At 35.7% G+C, this 22,118-nt stretch overlaps 1 protein-coding gene across 7 annotated transcripts in view; it reads right to left on the bottom strand.

Moving 5' to 3' along the window:
- Positions 1-22,118, bottom strand: part of LOC149078973 (cell adhesion molecule Dscam1-like) — a 322,494-nt gene that overhangs the window by 15,077 nt on the left and 285,299 nt on the right. For 5 of the 7 annotated variants that reach the window (XM_089241211.1, XM_089241210.1, XM_089241212.1 and 2 more), the window contains 11 exons: positions 20,101-20,249; positions 19,437-19,568; positions 16,783-16,950; positions 16,371-16,441; positions 14,275-14,512; positions 9,455-9,553; positions 8,580-8,765; positions 6,396-6,689; positions 6,092-6,256; positions 2,719-2,978; positions 870-954 (listed from right to left, as the gene is read on the bottom strand). In XM_089241211.1, the coding sequence (XP_089097337.1) occupies positions 870-954; positions 2,719-2,978; positions 6,092-6,256; positions 6,396-6,689; positions 8,580-8,765; positions 9,455-9,553; positions 14,275-14,512; positions 16,371-16,441; positions 16,783-16,950; positions 19,437-19,568; positions 20,101-20,249 (1,847 nt within the window). The remainder of the gene's footprint in view (positions 1-869; positions 955-2,718; positions 2,979-6,091; positions 6,257-6,395; positions 6,690-8,579; positions 8,766-9,454; positions 9,554-14,274; positions 14,513-16,370; positions 16,442-16,782; positions 16,951-19,436; positions 19,569-20,100; positions 20,250-22,118) is intronic. The other 2 variants (XM_089241214.1, XM_089241209.1) reach the window with 1 other exon arrangement.

Raw genomic sequence — 22,118 nt, forward strand, 5'->3', positions numbered from 1 at the left:
TTGGGGAATTTTAACCATTTACATTGTTTAGGGGAGGGGAGACAAAAACTGATGGAAGAAATTAACACAAATAACACAAAAGTTTTCCACACACTTAATAAGCACTTAAAAATTATTACTTTTTTCAAGGATTATTCAAATCCTATATATAACAACACTCAAGAGATTGGAAAAATCTATTATTATACGGGTGATTATCATCATACAGGGTACCGTATTATAGGATTTTCACTGTATATATTAATAAGCATATATTTGGGGAGAGCTTTTTCGCTCTTATAAGTATTTTTAATTTCTTTTAATGAATCATAGAATCAAGCCTGCCTTTACTTATCATTTTTGGCAAAAGCCTCCTGAAGTTTCATATAAGCTGTTGTGAGCAACTGTCTTGAAATTATAAACCCGCTCTGTTCTATCTGGTCAGTAGGTGAATGAACGTTTTGAGTAGTGGTTTATGTGTATTTTTAGAAATGTGAAAGATGATGTTCTATTTAAATTGATATGACTTTATCACGGATGAAGTCTCCATTTAATTAATGATATTTTTAAGTAGTGAATAATTAGATAAAGTTGTAGTACACAACACAAGTGTCAGAATTTGTTTCAATGTTGATTTTGATATATTTATATTATGATCGTGACTTCACATCACAACATATATCATAATTTTTTTTCTTTTTCAAATTGAGATCATTATCAATGCTTGGATTTATAAGGATGAAATAGGATGCTTCTTGATTATATAAAAACTTCTAACTTATTCATATGTCAGCCCTAAGTATCTTTGCTATGAAACCGTCAAAAGCAGCAATCAAGACCATGGTTGCATTCAGGACACACAAAAAATATCAGAGTTAAAACGTACTTACGAGGAGCTTGATATAAATTTGTGCTTGGATGGAGTTGTGCATTTGAATTTTCTAAGATGTGAGAATACGTCTCTTCATCAGCTCGCTAAATTCAAAGAAATATCTGGAGTTAATAAATGCACAAATTGGATAGACAACAAAAATGCACTAATTCAAGAAAATCATAATACTACATTGTCATTATGTGATATCATTGTCATTCATCTCCCTTTTTTTTTCAGAAATGTCTACAGTGATTATGCTGTCTAGTTTTAAAGCACAGTAACTTGCATGTAAAGCTATTATGTGATGGGCACACACCTGTTTCTGGGTTTACACATTGCTTTTTTCTCCACCATCAGTTTCCAAATGAACTGCTTGGGGCTTTTAAAATAACTGGGGTTTATTAATTACTGACACTTTTAAAGACCGCAGAAGTCCCCTTTTAAAATGAAGTGGTTCAAATATATTGAATACACTATGGCTCTATATGTGGTCAAATTTGGTTATAATAATGTTAGTTGTAACCACACCACCCCAGCACTTTGAGGCAGAATTGGTAATGGCTCACGTTTACAATCCTCCAATTCTTGCTAGAGTATGACAACCCAAATTGTATTGAAATAACTCATTCGTGTATAGCATTTTATTGTATATTATATTTTTTATATTTAAAAGGCATTGAAAACATCATCCTTTTTTGTATCGATAGCTTGTATATCACAGCAAATTCAGTGAAATCGTCTGCCGCTGTAGTGCAGTGATCATAGCGACTGAGTCACATCGGGAGGACCTGGGTTGAACCACACTGTCGCTACAGTGGTGTTCTGCTGAAATGATGTTTTCTGTGGTTCTCAACTTCAAGGAGTGAATGTGAGCCAATCTCCCTATTAAAAAGTCTCGCCACAAAGAGCAATAGTCCTCTACAATGGTACAATTATTCAATCATTACATTTCACTTATAGTTAGAGAAATTGGTGGTAGACGGCAGACTACAGACAAATAAACTTCACGTTGGGTTCATAATACATGACCACCCATTCCAACATGTACCAATTTGTTAGCAGTTCATATGGACGACATGCATGTGTAGTAGTGGAATCTTCCCTGTCATTATGACAGAGTTTTGATAGTATAAATTTCTATTATTATTATTTTTTCATTAGCTCACTTTTCATCTCACAGTACAATACAATACAAATACAACGCCACAACAGGCAAATCGCCCAACGAGGCGGCTGACTTAAGAACATCATGGATCCCGAGCCATTTTTTGGAGGCCCTACCTACTACTGCCACACCACACATGCACCCCGCCCACACCCCCCCCCGGAACCCCCAACGAATCGGTACATGCGGGAATGCGCGTGTACTTGTAGTGAAATCTGACGTGAAGTTTTTTTTTTGTTTCTCTGTAATGCTTGTTATGTGTAGTGCTGCCATCTGCCACCAGTTTTTCTAAGTATGAGTGAAGTGTTATGATTGAATGATTTATCGTTGTAGGACTGTGCTCTCTGTGGCGAGACTTTTTAACGGGGAGATCGGCTCGTATTTGCACCTTGAAGTTGGGAACCACAGAAAACCAACTTGAGCCGACCACAGTAAAGCCTTACTAAAAAAGATACACAATATACCGATAAATATCTCTTCAATCATATTATTTTTAAAATCATGTTTGACATTTTCTTCAATCTAATTTTCAACTTCTCTCAAAGCAACAATTATCTTTACTACAATAAATCCCTCAATAACAGTATTTTTACAATAAATTTTAAAATTTCTGGAACAATTTATTTCTTTTATGTCATTAAAAAGAAACTCCAAAATTTTCAAATGTATATGAATTGAGAAAAAAGACGGAAAAACTTACATGAACACTTACCCATTTCGGTGGGTAGGGAACATCATATATGTGTTCGTGTCTGCCAAAATCTCTCCTTAAGCTCTGGCTACATTCCGATTCAGGTGAACCTTGCTTCTGAAACATTGGCACATGACTCATGGCATATGGAGATGGATAATATAGCTGGTCTTTTATGGGGCTTCCACTTCCAGTGCTGCCAGTCTGTTTTCTTTCCATGACTGCCATGCTCATCCCTTCACCATTTTTGTCATCTCTCATTCTTGAATCTTAAATTGATGGATAGAAATTTATTTGATCAGGATATTTTCAATTGAAACAAAGAGAAAATCATATACAATCCATACCATTTAATGTGATCACATCGAGACTCAGGATTTCTGATAACAATAACAAAATTATAGCTATATCCGAAAAAATTTCCTTTTGCAAGTATGGTGGTTATACATTTCGTTTTGTTGAACAGAGCATATGCTAAGCAGGCATTGGGAAAATGGTACAATTTTTTTTCATTCCCACATAATTGGTTGCAAAATTTTTAAATCTCAATAAATTTTTAAAAAGCTCTATTCTAAATGGGGCTTATTTTTTTTTTCCTTTAGGCCACTGTTTCTCAAAGTGTGTGCTGGAGAAATTGATTTATAAGTCTATTTATGTTTTCAAGTGGTTCTTTTACATACGAAAATATCCGCCAAGCTAATCTGGAGAGCTGCAAATGAATCACGAATTGGGCAAGGGAGCCATGGGCGATGAAAGTTTTAGAACCAGTGCTTTAAGCTAAAATTATAGATTTTTGTTATTCTGCGATTGTCAGGCATTGGAATGGAACTGTCTAATGTAGATGCATAACTATTATATTTTTTAATGTATACAAAATAAATTTGAATCTGGTCAACAAAAAGAAACTGATCAAGAACTGAAAAAACTGGGGTTTTTTTGCCATAGATTTGGCTTCATCATATGTGCAGATGGCATTATGGATGGAAATGTTTGTCAAATGTCAATAGAACACCTTCTAGCCTCCTACATAGTCTTGCAGCCTGATAATGATAACTTACAGGGAAGAAAAATTAAGTTTGGTAAACTTAGCTTCAGAATGTACAACAAAAAAAACTTTCGAGAGAAAAAAAATGATAACATTACCCGAAGTCCTGATAAACAAATTTATGCCAATGTTATGATATTGGTTTATTCTGTTCCTTGCAAAAGTGATAATAATACCCAAATGATAGCATTATCTGTGGTACCTGATAAGCGGTGCCAACTGTATTTACAGAACATAAAAAAATAATAAATATTTGATTAATGGGCATTGGGAAAGAAATTTTACAAATTTTAACCATATTTACATATTATATCATGATTTTTTTAAAGTAATAATATAAAACATTCAAAAAGTACATGCCAAAATCATTATAGAAATTACAACCACCAAAGAAATACAATGATAAAATGTTTTTGGAACTCTTCTCAGACATTTTAAAGTAAGTATATTATTTTAAATTAATTGAACATAAATTATTTCTCTTTGTGCTTCTAACCATTATTATCCCCAAATGAATATCTGTAGAGAAATTTATATTAATGTTTCCTCAAATAAATCATATCCGAGTATTTCTGCATTGTTGGTTGATAATGACACGAGATACGCATGCCCTGGATGCATGCAAAATCATGTTAACTGGAGGTTTCATTCTAATGAAAATGATTTAAACATATCAATGAAATATTTTTAAAATAGAACTAGAATAGAACTAAAACTAGAATTTTTTTGAGGAGGGGGGGACTAAATCTTGCTTCCCCCCCCCCCAAAAAAAAATTACATTACAGTAGAACCTTGATTATCCAGGCTAATGGTGGGGAAGGTGAGCATGGATAATCAAAAAACATGGTTAAACCGCCGGGAGTAAAAAAAGAATATTAAAAATTGGAAAAAAATAGAGTAAAATCCCTCTTTTATGGACACTCATGGGACAAAATAAATCCAATTAATTTCCATCATTGCGTTTATGGGAAAATGTATTTAATCAATGCACTGAATTCATTTGCACAAGTAAAAACTCAAGATTTATGTTTTTCACTGTATTTGAGACATGAATTTTTCTCAGTGATAAAGACTGATGATTATACTAGAGCTGGCTATATTAAACAGTGGAGAATAATGTAAAATATAGGATTACCAGTTTTTAAATGGGAATATGAGGTGCCAAACATTAACAAACTTCAAGCAAAAATTTCATTCAAAAGTATAGCCAAATATAAAAAAAGTTGATCAAATATTTAAACTTTTGCTGCTATCTAGGGAGCATAATTTGAACCAAAATTGCAAATATTGCTGTCTATACAGAGGTTTTAGTCAAATAGAACGAATGATGAAAATAATGGATCATTAAGAGGGGGGGGGGGTTTACTGTATTTGTGTATTTTACCTGTTTAAAATATATATTCACATTATCATTGCGCAAACAATCTAATAAAAAATTACACTTATTGAAGAATAGCCCAACCACTAATATACTGGGTTTCACTGATGGAAAAAATAGAGTAGAACATAGATTATTCAGGCTAATGTTGGAGAAGTTGATCACAGATAACCCCAAAAAACCAGGGCCATCATTTCAACTTTTTCCAGGGGGCAAAGCACATGCACTTAATGTATGTATGTATATATTTGTATATATATATATATACCATTTTTAGTACAAATGACGGGCCTGCAAAAAACAGGGTTATTCTTTTCCTGACAGTCATTCTGAACAAGTATAAAATGCACTGTGTGAATGACACAAACAAGAAATAGTGTTGGGTCCAACCAATGAACCATATGATCCTATTCAAAGTTGCACAATTCTTATGCCTTATCTGTCAGTTGCAAAAAAAAAGCAATACATTTCCACTAACTTCCTGTAATTGGTTGTAAATCTTCAAATGGTGATTGCCAAAGGACAATATCTGATTCTTATGTGTATATATGTGTAGCTGCCATTTCACCTCGTTGACATGAGAGTTCAGCTCTTAGAATATATGGGGGGGGGGGGATGTTTCTGTAAAAGAATGAAGAAATTCAGTTCTACAAAATGATAATGCTTGCTTTCATCACAAACCTTCGCAAAATCTGATAACCAATGAAAAAAAAACCAACATCACGGATAGGGAAGAGCTTAACATGAAATTTCCGTAGCATGGTTAATATGTGCATGGATAATCAAGGTTATACTGTATTTTAAAATAATATATTCGCCCCCCCCCCCATGCAGCCCACGCCAGTAACCCCCTTTGACACCCACTAGTTCCGACCTTGTACGGTGTCAATAATCTGAATGAAGCTTACTTTTTTGATGAAATATTATCATTAAAAACAAATTCGGCAAAATGTAATCACCTCTTCTAGGAGCATTATCACTCTGACGTCTCTTTTTGACAACCATGCATGCCACAATGATAATAACAATGAGGACAACAGCAGCACAAACACCAGGAACCATTATGCTTAGACTCTTGTAGAAAGCTGGTTTTCGTTCAGCACTGAATAGTGGAGGCACAGTTGCTATGAATTACATGAAAATATATGTTCATCTATGAGTATGAAAGAGGCACATAAGAACTGTTGGAATAAAAGAGAGATAAAAATTGAGATATTAGTTATCCAGATACATCTGAAGACATGTTTCTCATGCTTGGCATACCTCCAGTAGATGTAAGAGTTGAGAACACGTATTCAGCTTCCGCAGGACCAGCTTCAGTGTGTGCTGTCATCAAAATTGTGTACCATGCACCAGGAGTCAAATCCGTTACTGTAAGCATTTTTTGGTCTGGAATGATGTTGTTTGAAACCAGAATCCATTCTCTGTGAATATTGGCCTTGTACTGTACAACAAAGAAACTGACTGGACAACCAGTCCCCTCCCAGGCACTAAGATAGATTACTATATATGTAGAATTCACAGAAAGTAAATTCTCTCGCTTTGGAGGAGATGGAACTGAAAGAATAAAAAATAATCACTTTCACAAATTGAAGGAAAAGAACAAATAGCAAATGTTCAATTTTAATGTAGCATTATTTTAATTATTCCATCATTTTATCGACACATTTACTGAACTGTAGAGTTTTAACACAATACATATTTGGAGGAAAGATTGGCATGAGAATTTTAAAAACCAAAACAAACATATAGCCTACAGTCAAGTGTCCATACTTAGGCTGGCAGTCCAACTTGGGATGATTCAGGCCATTGTGTTTTAATATATTGGTAGCCCTGGCGGTTGATGCACATTACGTTTAAAGAAGGTCATTCGTCACGTTTGTTTGTTGTGTTAACATTTTCTGACAGTTTCAGTAGTGTAGAATGTGTTCCAGTTGAGAAAAGCTTTTGATGTGTTTTTCCTGAAAATTTTTGTTATTTTAATGAACAATTAAGGTTTGCACCACAGTTAGGTTTAGATATAAAGGTTTCTCTGATTTAGGGCAATGTTAAGTAATGTTTCCCTTAAAGAATGCTGGTTCAGTCTTTTTTTATTGCTATTATTGTTGCCGGCTTGATTAGAAAAAAAATCTTGTATGTATAAACTTGGGACACTGTCTCAAGGCACATTACATGGAGTTAAAAATTAATTACATATTAATGGTCATATATATGCTAGTTCAGATGGGCAGCTTTTCACAATCCAACTTAACATGGGTAAAACAAATATACTCTCATTTCTTGATGTTGATTACTTTGATGAAGTTTCAAGGTGAGATAAATGGAATTGTGAAACCTCTTAGTGTCTGTCGAGATTTAAAAGCTAGAGGACAAAAGTATAGCAAACATTTCAATACTTTGTTCTTTGTTTGTTTATGTCAGCCAAAATTGCAACACATAAACATTTTTCAAGTTTGTTCAAGTTTTTCTACTTCAAGGTGTTCTATATAAAAGTTTCAAGTTCTTCTAGGGCAAGTTTTTCTAGTGTTTTTAAGTTTTTATACTTCCAAAGTTCATTTGATTTTTTTTTTTTTTTTTGAATGTGTGCTGTGATGCGTGATATTTTCTTACCAGAGAACTTATTCTGTGGTTTTTTTTTTTTTTTTAATGTTTTATTGAAGGGTTGATTTTTCAGGGCAAAGTTAAAAATTGTCTCAAGTATGGGCCTTTGTCTAATACAGCGGTTCTCAACAGGTGCTCCGTGTGCACTTCCCAGGGGCTGTGTGGCCACTCGAGGGAAATAAAATAAAATAGCAAATTCGATAATTAAATAAAAAAAAGAGGCTTACAGGGTTCCACCATAAAACTATTCACAAAAAAGGCTCCTCGAGTCAAGCAAGGCTCCACCATAGAAATCACAAACCGAAAATGTCTCCGCGAGTCAAAAAAGGTTGAGAACCACTGGTCTAATACTAGTAAACCACACTAGCACCTGATCTACATTTCTATGCAGAACTTCTAACAAATTTGTACATGTTAGAATATGCGTGTGCATGTTATGAACCTGACATGAAGCTTGTTTCTCTGTAATGCTTGTTGTGCATAGTGTCACCATCAGTTTTTATAACCATAATATTAATCAATAATATTAATAATATCAATTGTGGGAGCTTTTCGTGTAAGTGGTGTGTATTTTGTGCAAAATTGTTTAAGCATGGTTTTTAACATACTCATTTCCCTTAAAAACAATAATGCAAAATGCTACAAATGCCAAAAAAACCTTTTCTTATTCTCAGTTGTCCTTTAGTACATGCTTTCATTCTGGTTGTAATAGATTTAGTATCATCATGTTAACCCTGGTTTTAAAACTCACAATTTCTGTGGCAACAAAAATTTATCAAATTTGGGAAATTTTTGGATACCATTAATATTGGACAAAAATTAAAATTCCAATTCAAGAGCTCTCACCTGATCCTTGAGTCTTGGCAGAAATTATTTCACTGGGTTTGCCTTTGCCAACATTATTGTAAGCCACAATATAGAACTGGTAGTGGGAACCACAGTAGAAATCTTGAAAGGTATAGGTGGACTGATGACCAGGCACTTGTCTTTCTTCCCAAGATTCATATTGTTTTTTGTAGTATAGAAAATAACCTTCACAACCAAAAGCAAAAGAAAAACAATTAAATAACTAATCTCAGGGGATTGCAATGAAACTACTACATTCATAATAAATACAAAAAATAAGCTGTTTTACAGAAAGATGCTTTTTTCCAGTCTGAAATATATTGTGAAATGGAAATTTTTTTGATGTTACGTCAAAATAAAATAATATTAGGAAGTTTGTTGCCTCCAGGAATCATACCTGGGTTCTCTTCATACCGGGCAAAGATGCTAACCAATAGGCCAGAAATACAACCTCCATTTCCTAATAACACACATTATTATTGCAGACTGGGGGGTGGCCATTGTGGTAGGCAAGGGGGGTATGCTACTAGTGCTTAACCGCACATGCACCTTGTACACATTCCTCTTCAGAATTTCCAACGAATCGGCACATGCCGAAATGTGTGTGTGTTCTGAGTGAATGTGTGGCCCTAACATATCTATGTTGTAGAGTTAAGTTTGTTTCGTGTTCATGCTGCCATCTGTCTTCCATTTTCTGAAGTAAAGATGGAAATGCTTGAATTTTCATGTTATGTCAGTATTGTGTTGTAGGTCTGCCTGGTCTCTTAAAAAGGGTTAGGATGCAAAAAGCGTGTCATTGAAATAATTTAGATAATTAAATTTCAAGCATCCACACCTCATTTATCCATTTCTTAAGCAATATTTCCAACACTTACCATTGATGGGACTTGCTTCTTTATTTGTGGTTGACCATTTCAAGTGAATACTAGAAGAGGTAGTAGATAGAACAGCAAGGGTTGGTGCTTCAGGAGGATCTGTACTGAGAGGAAGAGGGAAAATGATTACAATTCATGTTAAATTTTATCGAAATCATGCAGTGACTGATTGACATTCACAGCTTAATACATAGTTTTACACGGAACTATGAAAAATGTTAAAACCATATTAAATTATCACTTCCGGTAAAAACTGTGAAAGTTATACCATTTACCCCCCCCCCCCCCCACTTCCTGGTGATTTTGAAAATATTTCAAGTTTCAAGGTATATCTAAGGTATTAAGAATCTAAAGACTTACTGAAAAATTGGTTGCATTTAATCCCTCTACTGCTTTAATTATGGTTTATAATAACTGCATTATAATGAAAGTTAAACTAATTTCAAGCCCAAAATAAAATGTCAGTAGACCCTCATTATAGGTCAATTCCAGGACCACAATTTTCCAGACTTGGAGCCCGTAGAGAAAATGACCTGTGGGGCTCCTTCGTTATTGTTTGTTTGTTGTACTATTTGGAATGATCATTATCATTTCTATAGCTGAAACAGCTGCCTTGTCCTAACATAGTAAAAAAATTGTTTTTTTTAAAATATTGTCACATATGTAGGAGTCCTTTAAGCATGGGGGACCTGTGTGGCTGCATCTGTCACACATCCCACAGGGCGACTGGTAATTTTAGTCAGATACTAAATTTTTATGCAAAATAAATAGCCTCGGTTGTTTGCAGTGCATTTATGGTGTAAAAAACAAAATCAGCAGAACAACATGGGACCAAAAATCCTGTCTGCCATGACGTCAATTGATGACCTCTTGGGACAGTCATCGGCCAGCTATACACATACAATGCAGTCTAATGACTAAGCAAGACATGTTCGTGCGAAGCATGTGGAGAAACAAAGATTTATAATTTTCCTCTGCTTTGCTAACATGGACTGCGCTCATCTGAAACAAAATCATTCACATCTAACACCACCTGATCAAAGTTAATGCATGGCAACACCAAGTTCTCTATCTCTAATATCACTTGTTCATATTTAAATGAGGGTAGAAGGGTGGGGCTTTCTGATGATAATTAGCACTGAGAGAGAGAGAGTTGGAAAATTTAAAAAAGAATAATTCTTTTGTTCTTAATGCTCAAAATATTCAAGTTTTAGAGATTATGGCCTCTGAAATTTACTAATAAACTTAAAAATATGCAAAAATAGGCATTTATATCAGAAATAGTTCAAAAAGGGCATTTTTACCCAAAAAAAGTTTGAAAATAGGCAGAAAAAGGCATTTATGACATTTTGCCTGAACTTCCGGACTCTAATAATAAACTAAACCCCTATTCAGGTTGATGGAGAAGGAAAGGTCATTATGTCATTCAATTGGCTAAAAGCAGTGATCTTTTTCCAGAAGATCTTCAATTTATGGAAAATTCACAGACAACATTCTGTATCCAGTGAATGAGTGACTGAGTGATTGAGCAAGTAACTGAATGAATGACGGAGAAATTTAGGAAATAAACAATAGAGAGAGTGACAATATGAGTGACTCAAATACTCAATCACCTACTCATTTACTGATCTGCTCACTCATTTAGTCTCCTGCTCATCTACTTTTTTTATTTGTTCACCTACTCACAAACCAACTCCATGACTCAATTGCTCATCTGTTAACTAACAAACTCCCTTTCTCATTTGCAAAACTGCTTAATGACCCACTCATTTGCTCACCGGTTCCCTCACTAACTCTCTGATTCACTCATCTATTCATTCACTCACTCACTACCTCAATTTGTCTATGAATTGTTTATTGTTTGTCTGTAAATTTCCCTTTTGATAAATTGTGTGGCAGTGAATTCTTGTAAAATTTTCCACACACAAGGGTCCTTTGAGGGATTTCAGCAGGGTTCCCTGAGCTTGGATGAGAGAAAACAATCAACTCATTGTTTTCACATCGCTATATATAGAATATTGTTTGGTAAAGAAGGGTTCATCGACATCAATTTATTTATTTTGACAGATATCTACTCTATAATATAAAATCACAAACTCGAAAAGGGCCTGTTGTTAAGCAACCGAGTGACGGAAGTGGGCGAAGTTTTTGAGTGACGGAAATCTGTTACGTTTTTGTGTTACGGAAGTCAGTTATGGTTTTGGGTCAAGTATTCATTTAACTCTAGCACATATTGGGACCCATCTGACCCCATCGGGACCATGTCATGTGCATGTACCGAGAGGCTCCCATATCCTACAGCAGGGCCCTTAGGCTGGAATTTAGATGGCGAGCCCCCAAACCAGTTTTTCAGGGCCCCTCTGTGGTTAATTTATAGTGTGAAAAATCAAAAAGTGATAAGAATCGTTCTGGTCCTGTCAGCCCTGCCTTTGTGGGTTTGTGGGGGGTGGGTCATGCCGAGAGGTATGTATATGTATAATATACATATAGCAACAGTGCTCCTAACACATAGGGTCAGGGTACCCAGGGGGATTGTACGTATACCTTCATGGGAAAGTTAAAAGTTTTCATTTCCAGGGGCCCTTGATGGATCTCATTGTTTTCTTGCTGCTTTAACGTTGAAAAATTTGCGATAGCGGAAGCACAAGATATATCCAGTCTGGGGGGCTGCAAAAAATTTGCGAATTCGGTCAAGGGTAGTTGCGTGGGTGGTCCTGGATTTTATTCGTTGGTAAAACAAATACAAATAAAATTTTTCATGGCATTCGCACTGGGGGATGACCGACAAGCTTCCAAGTCAGGGCCTTATGTTTACAGGTTTCATTTTGGGGGCCCTGGATGAATCTCGTTATTTTGTGTTGTAGAATTTGCAACAGCGGAAGCCCGAGATAAAGCCAGTCTGGGGCCCCACTAAAAGTATGCGAATTGGTGTCCCGGGTAATTGGTTGAGGCCCTCGACTTTATTCGTTGGTAAAACGAATACAAATGAAAATGTTTTATGGCCCTCGCAGCGGGATATGACTGACAAGCTTCCAAGTCGCCAAGTCGGGGCCCCATGTGTACAGGTTTCATTTTGGGGGCCCTGGATGAATCTCATTCTTTTCTGTTGTAGAATTTGCAACAGCGGATGCCCGAGATAAAGCCAGTCTGGGGCCCCACTAAGAGTATGCGAATTGGTGTCCCGGGTAATAGGTTGGGGGCCCTGGATTTTATTCGTTGGAAAAACGAATACAAATGAAAATGTTTCACGGCAATCGCAGCAGGGGATGACCGACAAGCTTCCAAGTCGGGGGCCCCATGTTTACAGGTTTCATTTTGGGGGTCCTGGATGAATCTCATTATTTTCTGTTGCAGAATTTGCAACAGCGGATGCCCGAGATACAGTCTGGGGCCCCACTAAAGGTATGCGAATACAAGGGGCAACTGATTGGGGGCCCTAGCTTTTATTCATTGGTAAAACGAATACAAATGAAAATTTTTCATGGCACTCGCAGTGGGGGATGACCGACAAGCTTCCAAGTCGGGGGCATCATGTTTACAGGTTTCATTTTGGGGCTCTGGATGAATCTGATTCTTTTTGTTTTTTAACATTATACAATTTGCAACAGCGGAAGATCGAGATAAATCCAATCCCCACTAAAAATCTGTGTACTGTGTTCCAGCTACTGGATGTGTGGCCCTGGATTTTATTCGTTGCAAAATTGAAAAAAATTAAAAATTTTCGTGGCCCCTTACAGGGGTGTGTCCAACAAGCTTCCAGGTCAGTGCTCCATGGGAATGTTGATAGGTTCTAATTCGGGGCCCCTGGATGTATCTCATTGATTTTTGTTGTTTAACATTGTAAAATTTGCAACACATCGGTAGCCCGAGATATATCCAGTGTGGGCTCCACTAAAATTCAGCGAATTGAATCTGGGGCCCCAGTTTCTGGGGGTGCTTGATGAATCTCATTTTTTTTTTTGTTGCTTTATCATTATTTTTATTAAAATTCGCTTCTTCAGTAAGCTGGTGCTTTCACACGTCTCTTTCCATAGCACGCTGATGAAGTGGGACGAAATAAACAAGATATGTTGTGAAGAGAAGTGGGGGGGGGGGGGGTTGGCTGCCAAAGGCGGCAGGGGGGGGGGAGCCCCCCCTAGTATATACATATATGTCCTAAGAATATAAATGTTTTCATTCAATGCAAGAATGTTCTTATAAACCCCAGGGGCACTAAATTGCTGCTTGCGAGATGTTAATGGTGCTCCCTGAAGTAGGATGTAAAGTTTACTTTCTTTTCTTTTTTTTCTGGAGAAAATAAATGCTCCCTCCAGGGAATCCCATATGGTGAATTATATTTGCCATTCTGGGGGTTAGTATCGATTATTTTGGCATAAATTACCAGTGGAACACAAAACAGAAGAAAACGCAGAAAGAGAAAAATAATAGGAAAAAGTCACATCAAGAAATTGTTTAAAAAGTAAAAATTTCAAATGATATAAAAAATCGTGGGAGTTCTGATAAATTCCAAGCCTTAATGAAAAATTCATTCTCAAATTGCCCCCCCCCCCCCGAAAAATCAAGTTGCCCCATTGTGAGGAGTAGGCTCCATGTCAAGAATCATCTGTTTACTGTATCACTGTATCATAGAATTATGTGTTTATTAGAGCTCATGCAAGTAAAAACTCTGAGAATAAGAAAATTAAACTTTCAACTATTCATTCACAGGAATTGAATTTTTTGTGTGTGTGTGGGTCTCAAGAATTTCTGAATAAATAATAGAAACCACATATAATGGTCAAAAACAACAAAGATCTCCACACATGAAGAGCATTTCTTACCGCTTTGAAGCGTATCCACAATCAATGCTTCTGATGGAGGTCCTGAGCCTTTGGCATTGAATGCCTGAACTATGACACTGTACTTTGTTGCTCTTCTGAGGTTGGTCAGGATTATTTCTTCCTTGAAGTTCCCTTGCATCTCCACAGTCTGATATATATAGTTTTCAGATGCCTCGAAGGGTCTGTATCCCACATAATAGCCTCTAATCATACCATTCTGCAACTCTTTCTTTGGTGGCTGCAAAAACATTCTGACTTAATCACATAAACAAAGCTTAAAAATTACTGGGTTGAATTAAAGTAACAATTTTATTACTGAGCAATATACAGTCGAATCCAGTTATAATGAACTCCAAGATACCGAAGAAATCACTTCGTTATAACGAAATTTCATCACAAATAAATTCCAGGTCTTAGCATTGTTACTAAGTAAACTTATCTGAGGGATAAGAAAAATGTTCGTTAAAACAAGATTTTTTGCTATAACAGCATTCATTAAAATAAGATTCGACTGTAGTTATAATTAAAATCTATTTTTATATACCACTACTCAACTGTACATGCACCTTGTAAACATTTGTTTGGGAGAAATTCTTGTGAACTGGTACATGCTGGAAAGTGTTGCGTGTATAGGTGTGATCTAAACATACGTATGTTGTTCAAGAAATGCTTTTGCTTGTTATACTGGTGCTACAATCCCTTTTTTTATATATATTTTGAAGTGAAAATGACAAATGTTTAAATTTTCGTGTTACTTAAGTGTCACGTTGAAAGTCTGCATTTTTATACATTGTGTGAACTCATAATGACCATAGCAGAAACACTGCTGAACTAATTTCTGAAGATTATGAAGGAGTGTTTGAGATTTCACAATTAAAATCCACAAAATGATTAAAATTCATAAGGCAATAAATAAGTTCATGTAAAATATGTTCAATAAAGTAATTAAAACCTCATGAGAATAATATATTCCATAAATCAAAGTTCTGTGACTAAAATTTCGGTGGATTTAAAGTAATTTTACCAAATGGAAACACTCTCAGTTATCCAAATGTAATTGCAGAATAAATAATGTAGTGAAGAAATCTACTGCTCTATTAACAATATTTTTAAGAAGAAATGAAATATTTGAAACTTTGATGAACTGTGAGAATGTGGGCTTGAGTGATTTCTCAAAGCAAAATGCTCATAAGCTTTGTTTCAAGTAATTTTTATGTTTATTCATGAATACAAAGTTTATATTGATATCTCGTACATATCATACCACAGGTTGGTCTACCTATAAAATGCCAGTCACAAGGGTGCATGCAAGATCAACCTTTAACTCTTTTACAACCGGTTTTTTCCCCCCTCAAAATAGACTCATCCAAATTTTGACTAATCTTTTTCTACCTCTTTTCTAGTCACCCTCATATGAGACATAGCTTGTTTTTCAGGTTTCTGCCTCTGACAAAATCTTTCATTTCCTTTCACAAATTCAAAACATACCCATACTTGCAATCAGTGGCGTATTCACCTGTTTTGGACTTTATAGAGGGAAAACTGCAGCACAAAAGGCTTTGTGGGAGGGGAAAGGAGAGGGCACAAAAATTTTCTTCCCAAGAAATTTTGAATTACCACTCTTCAAAAAACATTTAAATTCAGAAATTTGTTAAAATAGCAAATAAAAGGTATTATCTTTCAATATTTAAATTCTTTTACTAGTTGGATTAGTGCAAAATATTCATAATTTATTCAAATTGTAGCAGAAGAGGGCTAGAAATACAGTAAGATTTTAGTATAACATCATCATTTTTTTTTTATATGACGTGATCATCATTCCCAAGGGATCAGCATGATCCGTCCAGGGAATTCATAGTAACATCCATGCCTAAACTGGGATTCAAACCCAGACCTGCACAGTGAGAGTCTAGATCCCTCACCACTCGACTGCCAGGTGGCAACATTGTCTGGCCTGTAATTTCACCTTTTACTGGTCCCTCCCAGTATATCAAATTGGAAATATTTGATGTTAAGTCGCACCGTTTATGAGGTCCTTTTTATTCTGTCCCCAGGGATGATGTTATGCCCAGGTCTGACTATAAAATTATTCTTACCTGCCAAGAGACATGGACGGTATTTGAAGATGTAGCAACAGCATGAACAGATGCAGGCATTCCAGATGGTGCTAAAAAAATGAATAAAAAATTATTTTTTACAAAGTGATGCATAAATCCAGATTCATAGAAGGAGGAACCACACTTGATAATTACTAAAGATATATGAATGAAAAATATAATACAGTGAAACTTGTCTAAGATGGGCACTGTATGAAACAGAAACCTGTCTTGAACAGACCTAGTCTGTTCAATGATTAGTGCTTCAATTAGCAAAATAAAATGAAAATTTGTTCAAAACGGAACAGTTATCTCAGTATCTTGACATTCTATTTTGTACAGGTTTCACTGTAATTGTGTAATGTCCGTGCAAATAATGGTACAAATCTCACAGATTAACAGAAAAATTTACCTTCTTCACCAGTTGTGATATGAACAACTTGGCTTGGCTCACTCCAACCAATTGCATTTTCAGCATATAACCTCATGTGATAACTACTGACAGGTTTCAGGCCATGAAGAGGTGTTGACGTCTCTCTGCCAGATACTGTATGTGAGTGATCATCACCTTCCCAGCTTTCTATATGATTTTAGAACGAAACATATGGAAATATTAATAAGAACTTATCACTTATCTACAACTGGCTGCTACTACTAGGCTGTTAGACCTGAAATTGGTCTGAAATATTCACTTAATGATTTTTTACCCATATCTGTGATGAGCATGAAGATGGGAAATGAAATTTCTCAAACTATGGCCAAACAACCTAGAAGTTGTGTATATTATATCAAATGCCTGGCACGAAAGCATAAAACAATAGTTTGAACCTTATTTTTTTACCATCGTTCATTTTGAAATAAAAACATGTATCATAATTTTCTGGTACATAATAATTTCATTCCATGGGCATAAAATCCATGATACTATATATAAGTCTGCAGATGCAAAATTTTGCTACTTTGAGAAAAAAAATGTCATCGCATGGTCCTCAACTCTCTAAATAATTTGAAAGAAAATGGCATGAAAATTTGTTTTCTTCGATATCTGTTGAAATGAGTGATAATAATTACTTTCATCTCTTGCATTAGTCAGGAACTCTCTGTATACTCAGGAACTTACATCATAGTAATGCTGTATGGCTTAACACAAATATTTAAAAATAAAATAATTAAATCTGTATAAAATACATTACAACTAAAACATCCCACCTGAGCTCAGCACCATGTTTGTTCCTCATTGAGCAACTGTGCTAGAACCAGTGGCATATTCACAGGGGGTACTTAGTGGAGCTGGGCTATAGCCCAGGGCAGCAAATTTTAGGAATTAGTAGCCAAGACAGTTTGTAGAGTGAGAGAAGGGCAGAAAAATTTGTATAAATCTCAATAAATCCACCTCTGCCCAAACATCAAGATTATATGTTAGTGAGTTGCCAAAAGTAGCTTAGAGAGTTTGCCAAGAGTGAATGACCAAACGAGTGTCATACAGGGCAAAGGACTGGGACCTAGAGAGGGTGAAAGCATGTGGATGACCAAAAGAATGACCTAGAGCAGCAGTCCTCAACCAGTGTTCCACAGTCGCTTGAGGAAAATTAAAAAAAAAACAGTAAATTAAAAAATAATAATAATTAGAAATACCACCATAGAAATTATATACCAAAAAAGGCTCCCGAGTCAAAAAATGTTGCAGACCAGTAACCTAGAGCGGTGTTTCTCTTAACCTTTTTCCACCCACGGCCCCCTCTGGACCATATTTCATTCTCATGCCCCCCCCCCCTCCGTCTTATTCAGAGAACCCCCCACCTCATCCAGAAGTAAAGGCAAATTTGTGGTATTGTCGTCCAGTTCCTATTCTGGTCTAATTTTTTTTATTACTCATTCCCTCTGAACTCTACATCCCCCGGGTTGTTGCCCTCTTATCCCCCCCCCCCCATTTTTTCTGTAAATATGCCTCTGTCAATACCAACTTCTATTACTTTCATGGATAATGTTTATACTAAAATGATGCTAATAAATTTTATAAATGTTGATTTTTTTTTAGACCATTGCGCTTCAGCGAGCTTCCCTCTTGTGGGAGGTTCTATGTAGGCCATCTTGACATTGTGGGACCCTCCAATAATGTTCTGAGGGTCCCGTATTTAGCTGGAAGTAACAAGCACAACAAATTTGCATGCTTACTCTTGAAATTTCAGTCATAGTACCAGATATCATGTAAGCTCTGGAGAATCATGTATGCACATGAAAATCTCGGGGTCATACCCGGATGGGGCCCGTGGTTAAAGGGGAACCCTGATTCTTTGGGCAATTCCACCAGATTCTGAAAATAGTCATACTTTTTTCCCACCATATTTCACTTAAAATTCTGATTTCTTTGCAGCCAAATATATTTTTTACAGCTCTCTGATGCTCTTTAAACCATCTTTTTCATGGTCCACTTATTTTTCTTCCATGGCCCCCTAAAGTATCCTAGGACCACGAAGGAGGCAATATGGCCCCGGTTGAGAACCACTGACCTAGAGCATGTGCAAACATGCAAATGATAAAAAGAGTGACCTATAAAGCTAGAAACCATGTCAGTGGATGACCAAAAGAGTGTTCTATAAGTAAGGAACCATGTCAGTGAGCAACCAAAAGAGTGACCTGTGCAACTTTAGAGCCTGTGCAAATATGTGAGTGACGAACTTAGTAACAACTGAGTAACCAAAACAGTGTGCAAGTGTGTGAGTAACAAAAACAGTGTGCAAGTACAAGAGTGACCAAAAGAGTGACTTCAAGAGTCTGAGGGTGTGGGAGTGGCTTAGAGACACAGGTGTATTAGCAGAAGTCGGGAACTAAGAAGGTTATAGCACAGGGTGGTGAATTTGAGGAAAGAATGGTCAATTAGACTAAAATGGGAGAAGGATGACAGAATTTGTGTAGCCCATAGGTGGAAAAACCATTAATGCACCTCTGGCTACAACTTCTTATTTATTGAAAAAAAATTTCCCCATAACTCTAAAGTCATGGTGCATGTATATTTGTTGTTTTTTTTCCCTATAAGAATATTCTAATTGAATAAATATAGCTTACCTGAAGACATTTTGAACTGGATTTTGTAGGAAGTGATGGGGCTGTTTCCAGTATATGGCTGTGTCCACCTCAGCTTTATTGTTCTGCTACCTATTTCTGTAGCAAGAATGTTACTGGGGCTGTCTGGTGGTTCTGGAATCATACAATGAGTATATTTTAAGTAAACTTCAAGATAAAGATATGTAACAATTACAAACATGAATAATGATTATTTAAAAAATTCACCACGTGGCAGAATATACCTATTCAATTATTTTCTGCATTTCTATCCATCTAATCAAAGCACAAAGCAAAACGTAATAGAAATAAATTTTAGTCTAAATTTACATTTCAATACGATTATCATAGTCACAATACCTATGAACAATCAGAAAAAATATAAATTCAATCATTTTAATCACAAATGTGATTAGATACTCAACTTTAACTGATAATTGGTCGGCATTCATCAAGTATAACTGCAATTACTAAAATGTATGTGCAATCTTATATGGGAAGAAAAACACTTTAAAATTGAAATTTATTAAGAAGGGATACAAGTTTAACTAAATCGACAAGACATAGCAAGAACATTGTAATTGGAAACATCAAAGCACATAAAATTATCAGCAAATGTTGTCTAATGAGCAACACAAGAAAAAATAAAAAAGGTTGGTCAGCCTACCTTGAACAATGAGCTGAATATTAGTGTCATCTTGGCCATATGCATTCCTAGCAATGCACGTAAAAAGTGCAGAGTCTCTGCGGTCTGCAGCATGAACAGTAACTTTTGATACAAAACTATCTTCTCTGCTTTCAGTAGTCAGTTCGTACCTGCATTGATTGATGTGAAGCATTTACTATTTTGAAAATATTCATTAAAAAAGAAATCAACAAAGTGCAACAAACAACATGTTAGGTAAGTGTGAAAGAGGCATATCAACTTTCTACATTGTTGAAAAACTATACTTTTCATTGTAACAGCAGTAACATAACTCTTTCTACCACCTTTCATTTTGAAAAAAGAAAACGAAATGACAAGTGAAAAATACTAGATATTTTTTGAGAGTAAAATTTTCTACCTTAGATATAAATAAATTAAATTTGAAAAAGGAAACTTTTATAACAATATGAATTCACATATAATTCCTTCTTCATAACTAAAAAGGTTAGTACATCAGATTGTAAATTGTGAAACTATTATATGACTCCTTCATTACATTATTAAAAAAATCATAACAAACTAAAAAATTAAATAAAATATTGTTACAATACCATTTTACAAGTGCATAAGTGCCATGACCAATGTGTCATTCAACCAAAATTTGAAGATTAACTAAAAATTTACACACATCACCATCACACATTTACAACAGAGGACCACACATCAATTCTTCTCAAACTCTAAATGCACATTCTTATTCACCAAACTCTGTATCCAGAATGTGCATCACGAAAAACATAATACAAACATCCATCTCCTAGAGTAAGATTTTCAACTAGTCAAGTAGGTGAACAGCAATGATATCATTCAAAGTTTCTCAGATATTGGACTTCCTGACCCCTTCAGAGTGAAAATGAATTTTGTCCCTGAAAAGGGATATCCAAGGAGCCATGAACAATCTTTTTTCTATCCCAGTTCCATCTTCTTCCCTTCTACCCTAGCCAACTTCTGGCTTCTGGTTCCCAGGATCCGATCTGTGAGAAAGGGATTAAGACTCTTTCACAATTGTAAAAATTAAAAAAAAAATATATATATATATATATATATGTATGTATATATATTTCTACATCAGGGGTTACCTGGATTTCTCATGATCCTTTGTGTCGATAAGATGAAGGCCAGATTACTCCCCCCCCCCCCCCCACAAAATAAGATAAAGGCTGTGAAACATTTTATAGAATAATATACATTCAACATATAATATTGCAAAAACAAAAATTAATTGTTTTCTCATCAAAGCTAACTGACCCCCTGAAATCTCTTCAAGGACCTCCAACCATTGTGGTCTTGAGCACTGGTTTCCAACTGGGGTTCCACAACAGCTGTTTTAGGGTTCCGCATGATCAAATACCACAGAATTCTTATAAGTCCTGGAACATGGAGAGCTTTCAAACAGAACTTTCTTGTTGCTGATATTCACAAATCAGTTCTTTGTTTTGGATTTTAACGAGTTAGTGTCATTTTCAAAAAATTCACACCATGACTGGATGACTTACCTAGACAGTGTGAAGCATGTAAGTGACCAAAACAGTGTGCAAGTATGTGAGTGACCAAAAGAATGACCTGGTGAGTGGGGGCAAAAACAGTGATCTAGAGGGTGTAAAAGCATGTGAATGACCAAAAGAGTGACTTAGACACAGGTATATTTGACACTTTCAGTGACAATTTTGAGCAATCCTGTCAAGCTTGATTTATTTTATTTCAGCCACCCCGAAATATCTTTGCTTTTGAAAACATGTTGAAGTTGTTTTTACATTAAAACATGATTTTCATTCCCCCCCCCCCCCTCCAATCAATCAACTGCCAGCGGGCAGAGTCAGCTCTTTTTCAAGATTGGTTAAGAGAAATTTTTTTTTTTCCTACTACCTGAAGCACTGTAAAGAAAAATATGCTCAGTACGAATTTTACGAAATGATTTTTTTCCAAGGAAAAAGTGTTTCTCTTCCTAGAAAGCCATGCATGTCATGGCAGGTGATTTT

The sequence above is a fragment of the Pholcus phalangioides genome, unplaced genomic scaffold (assembly GCF_987345545.1).
Source record: "Pholcus phalangioides strain wild (caught in Gottingen) unplaced genomic scaffold, Ppha-v1.0 ptg000013l_1, whole genome shotgun sequence".
NCBI lineage: Eukaryota > Metazoa > Arthropoda > Arachnida > Araneae > Pholcidae > Pholcus > Pholcus phalangioides.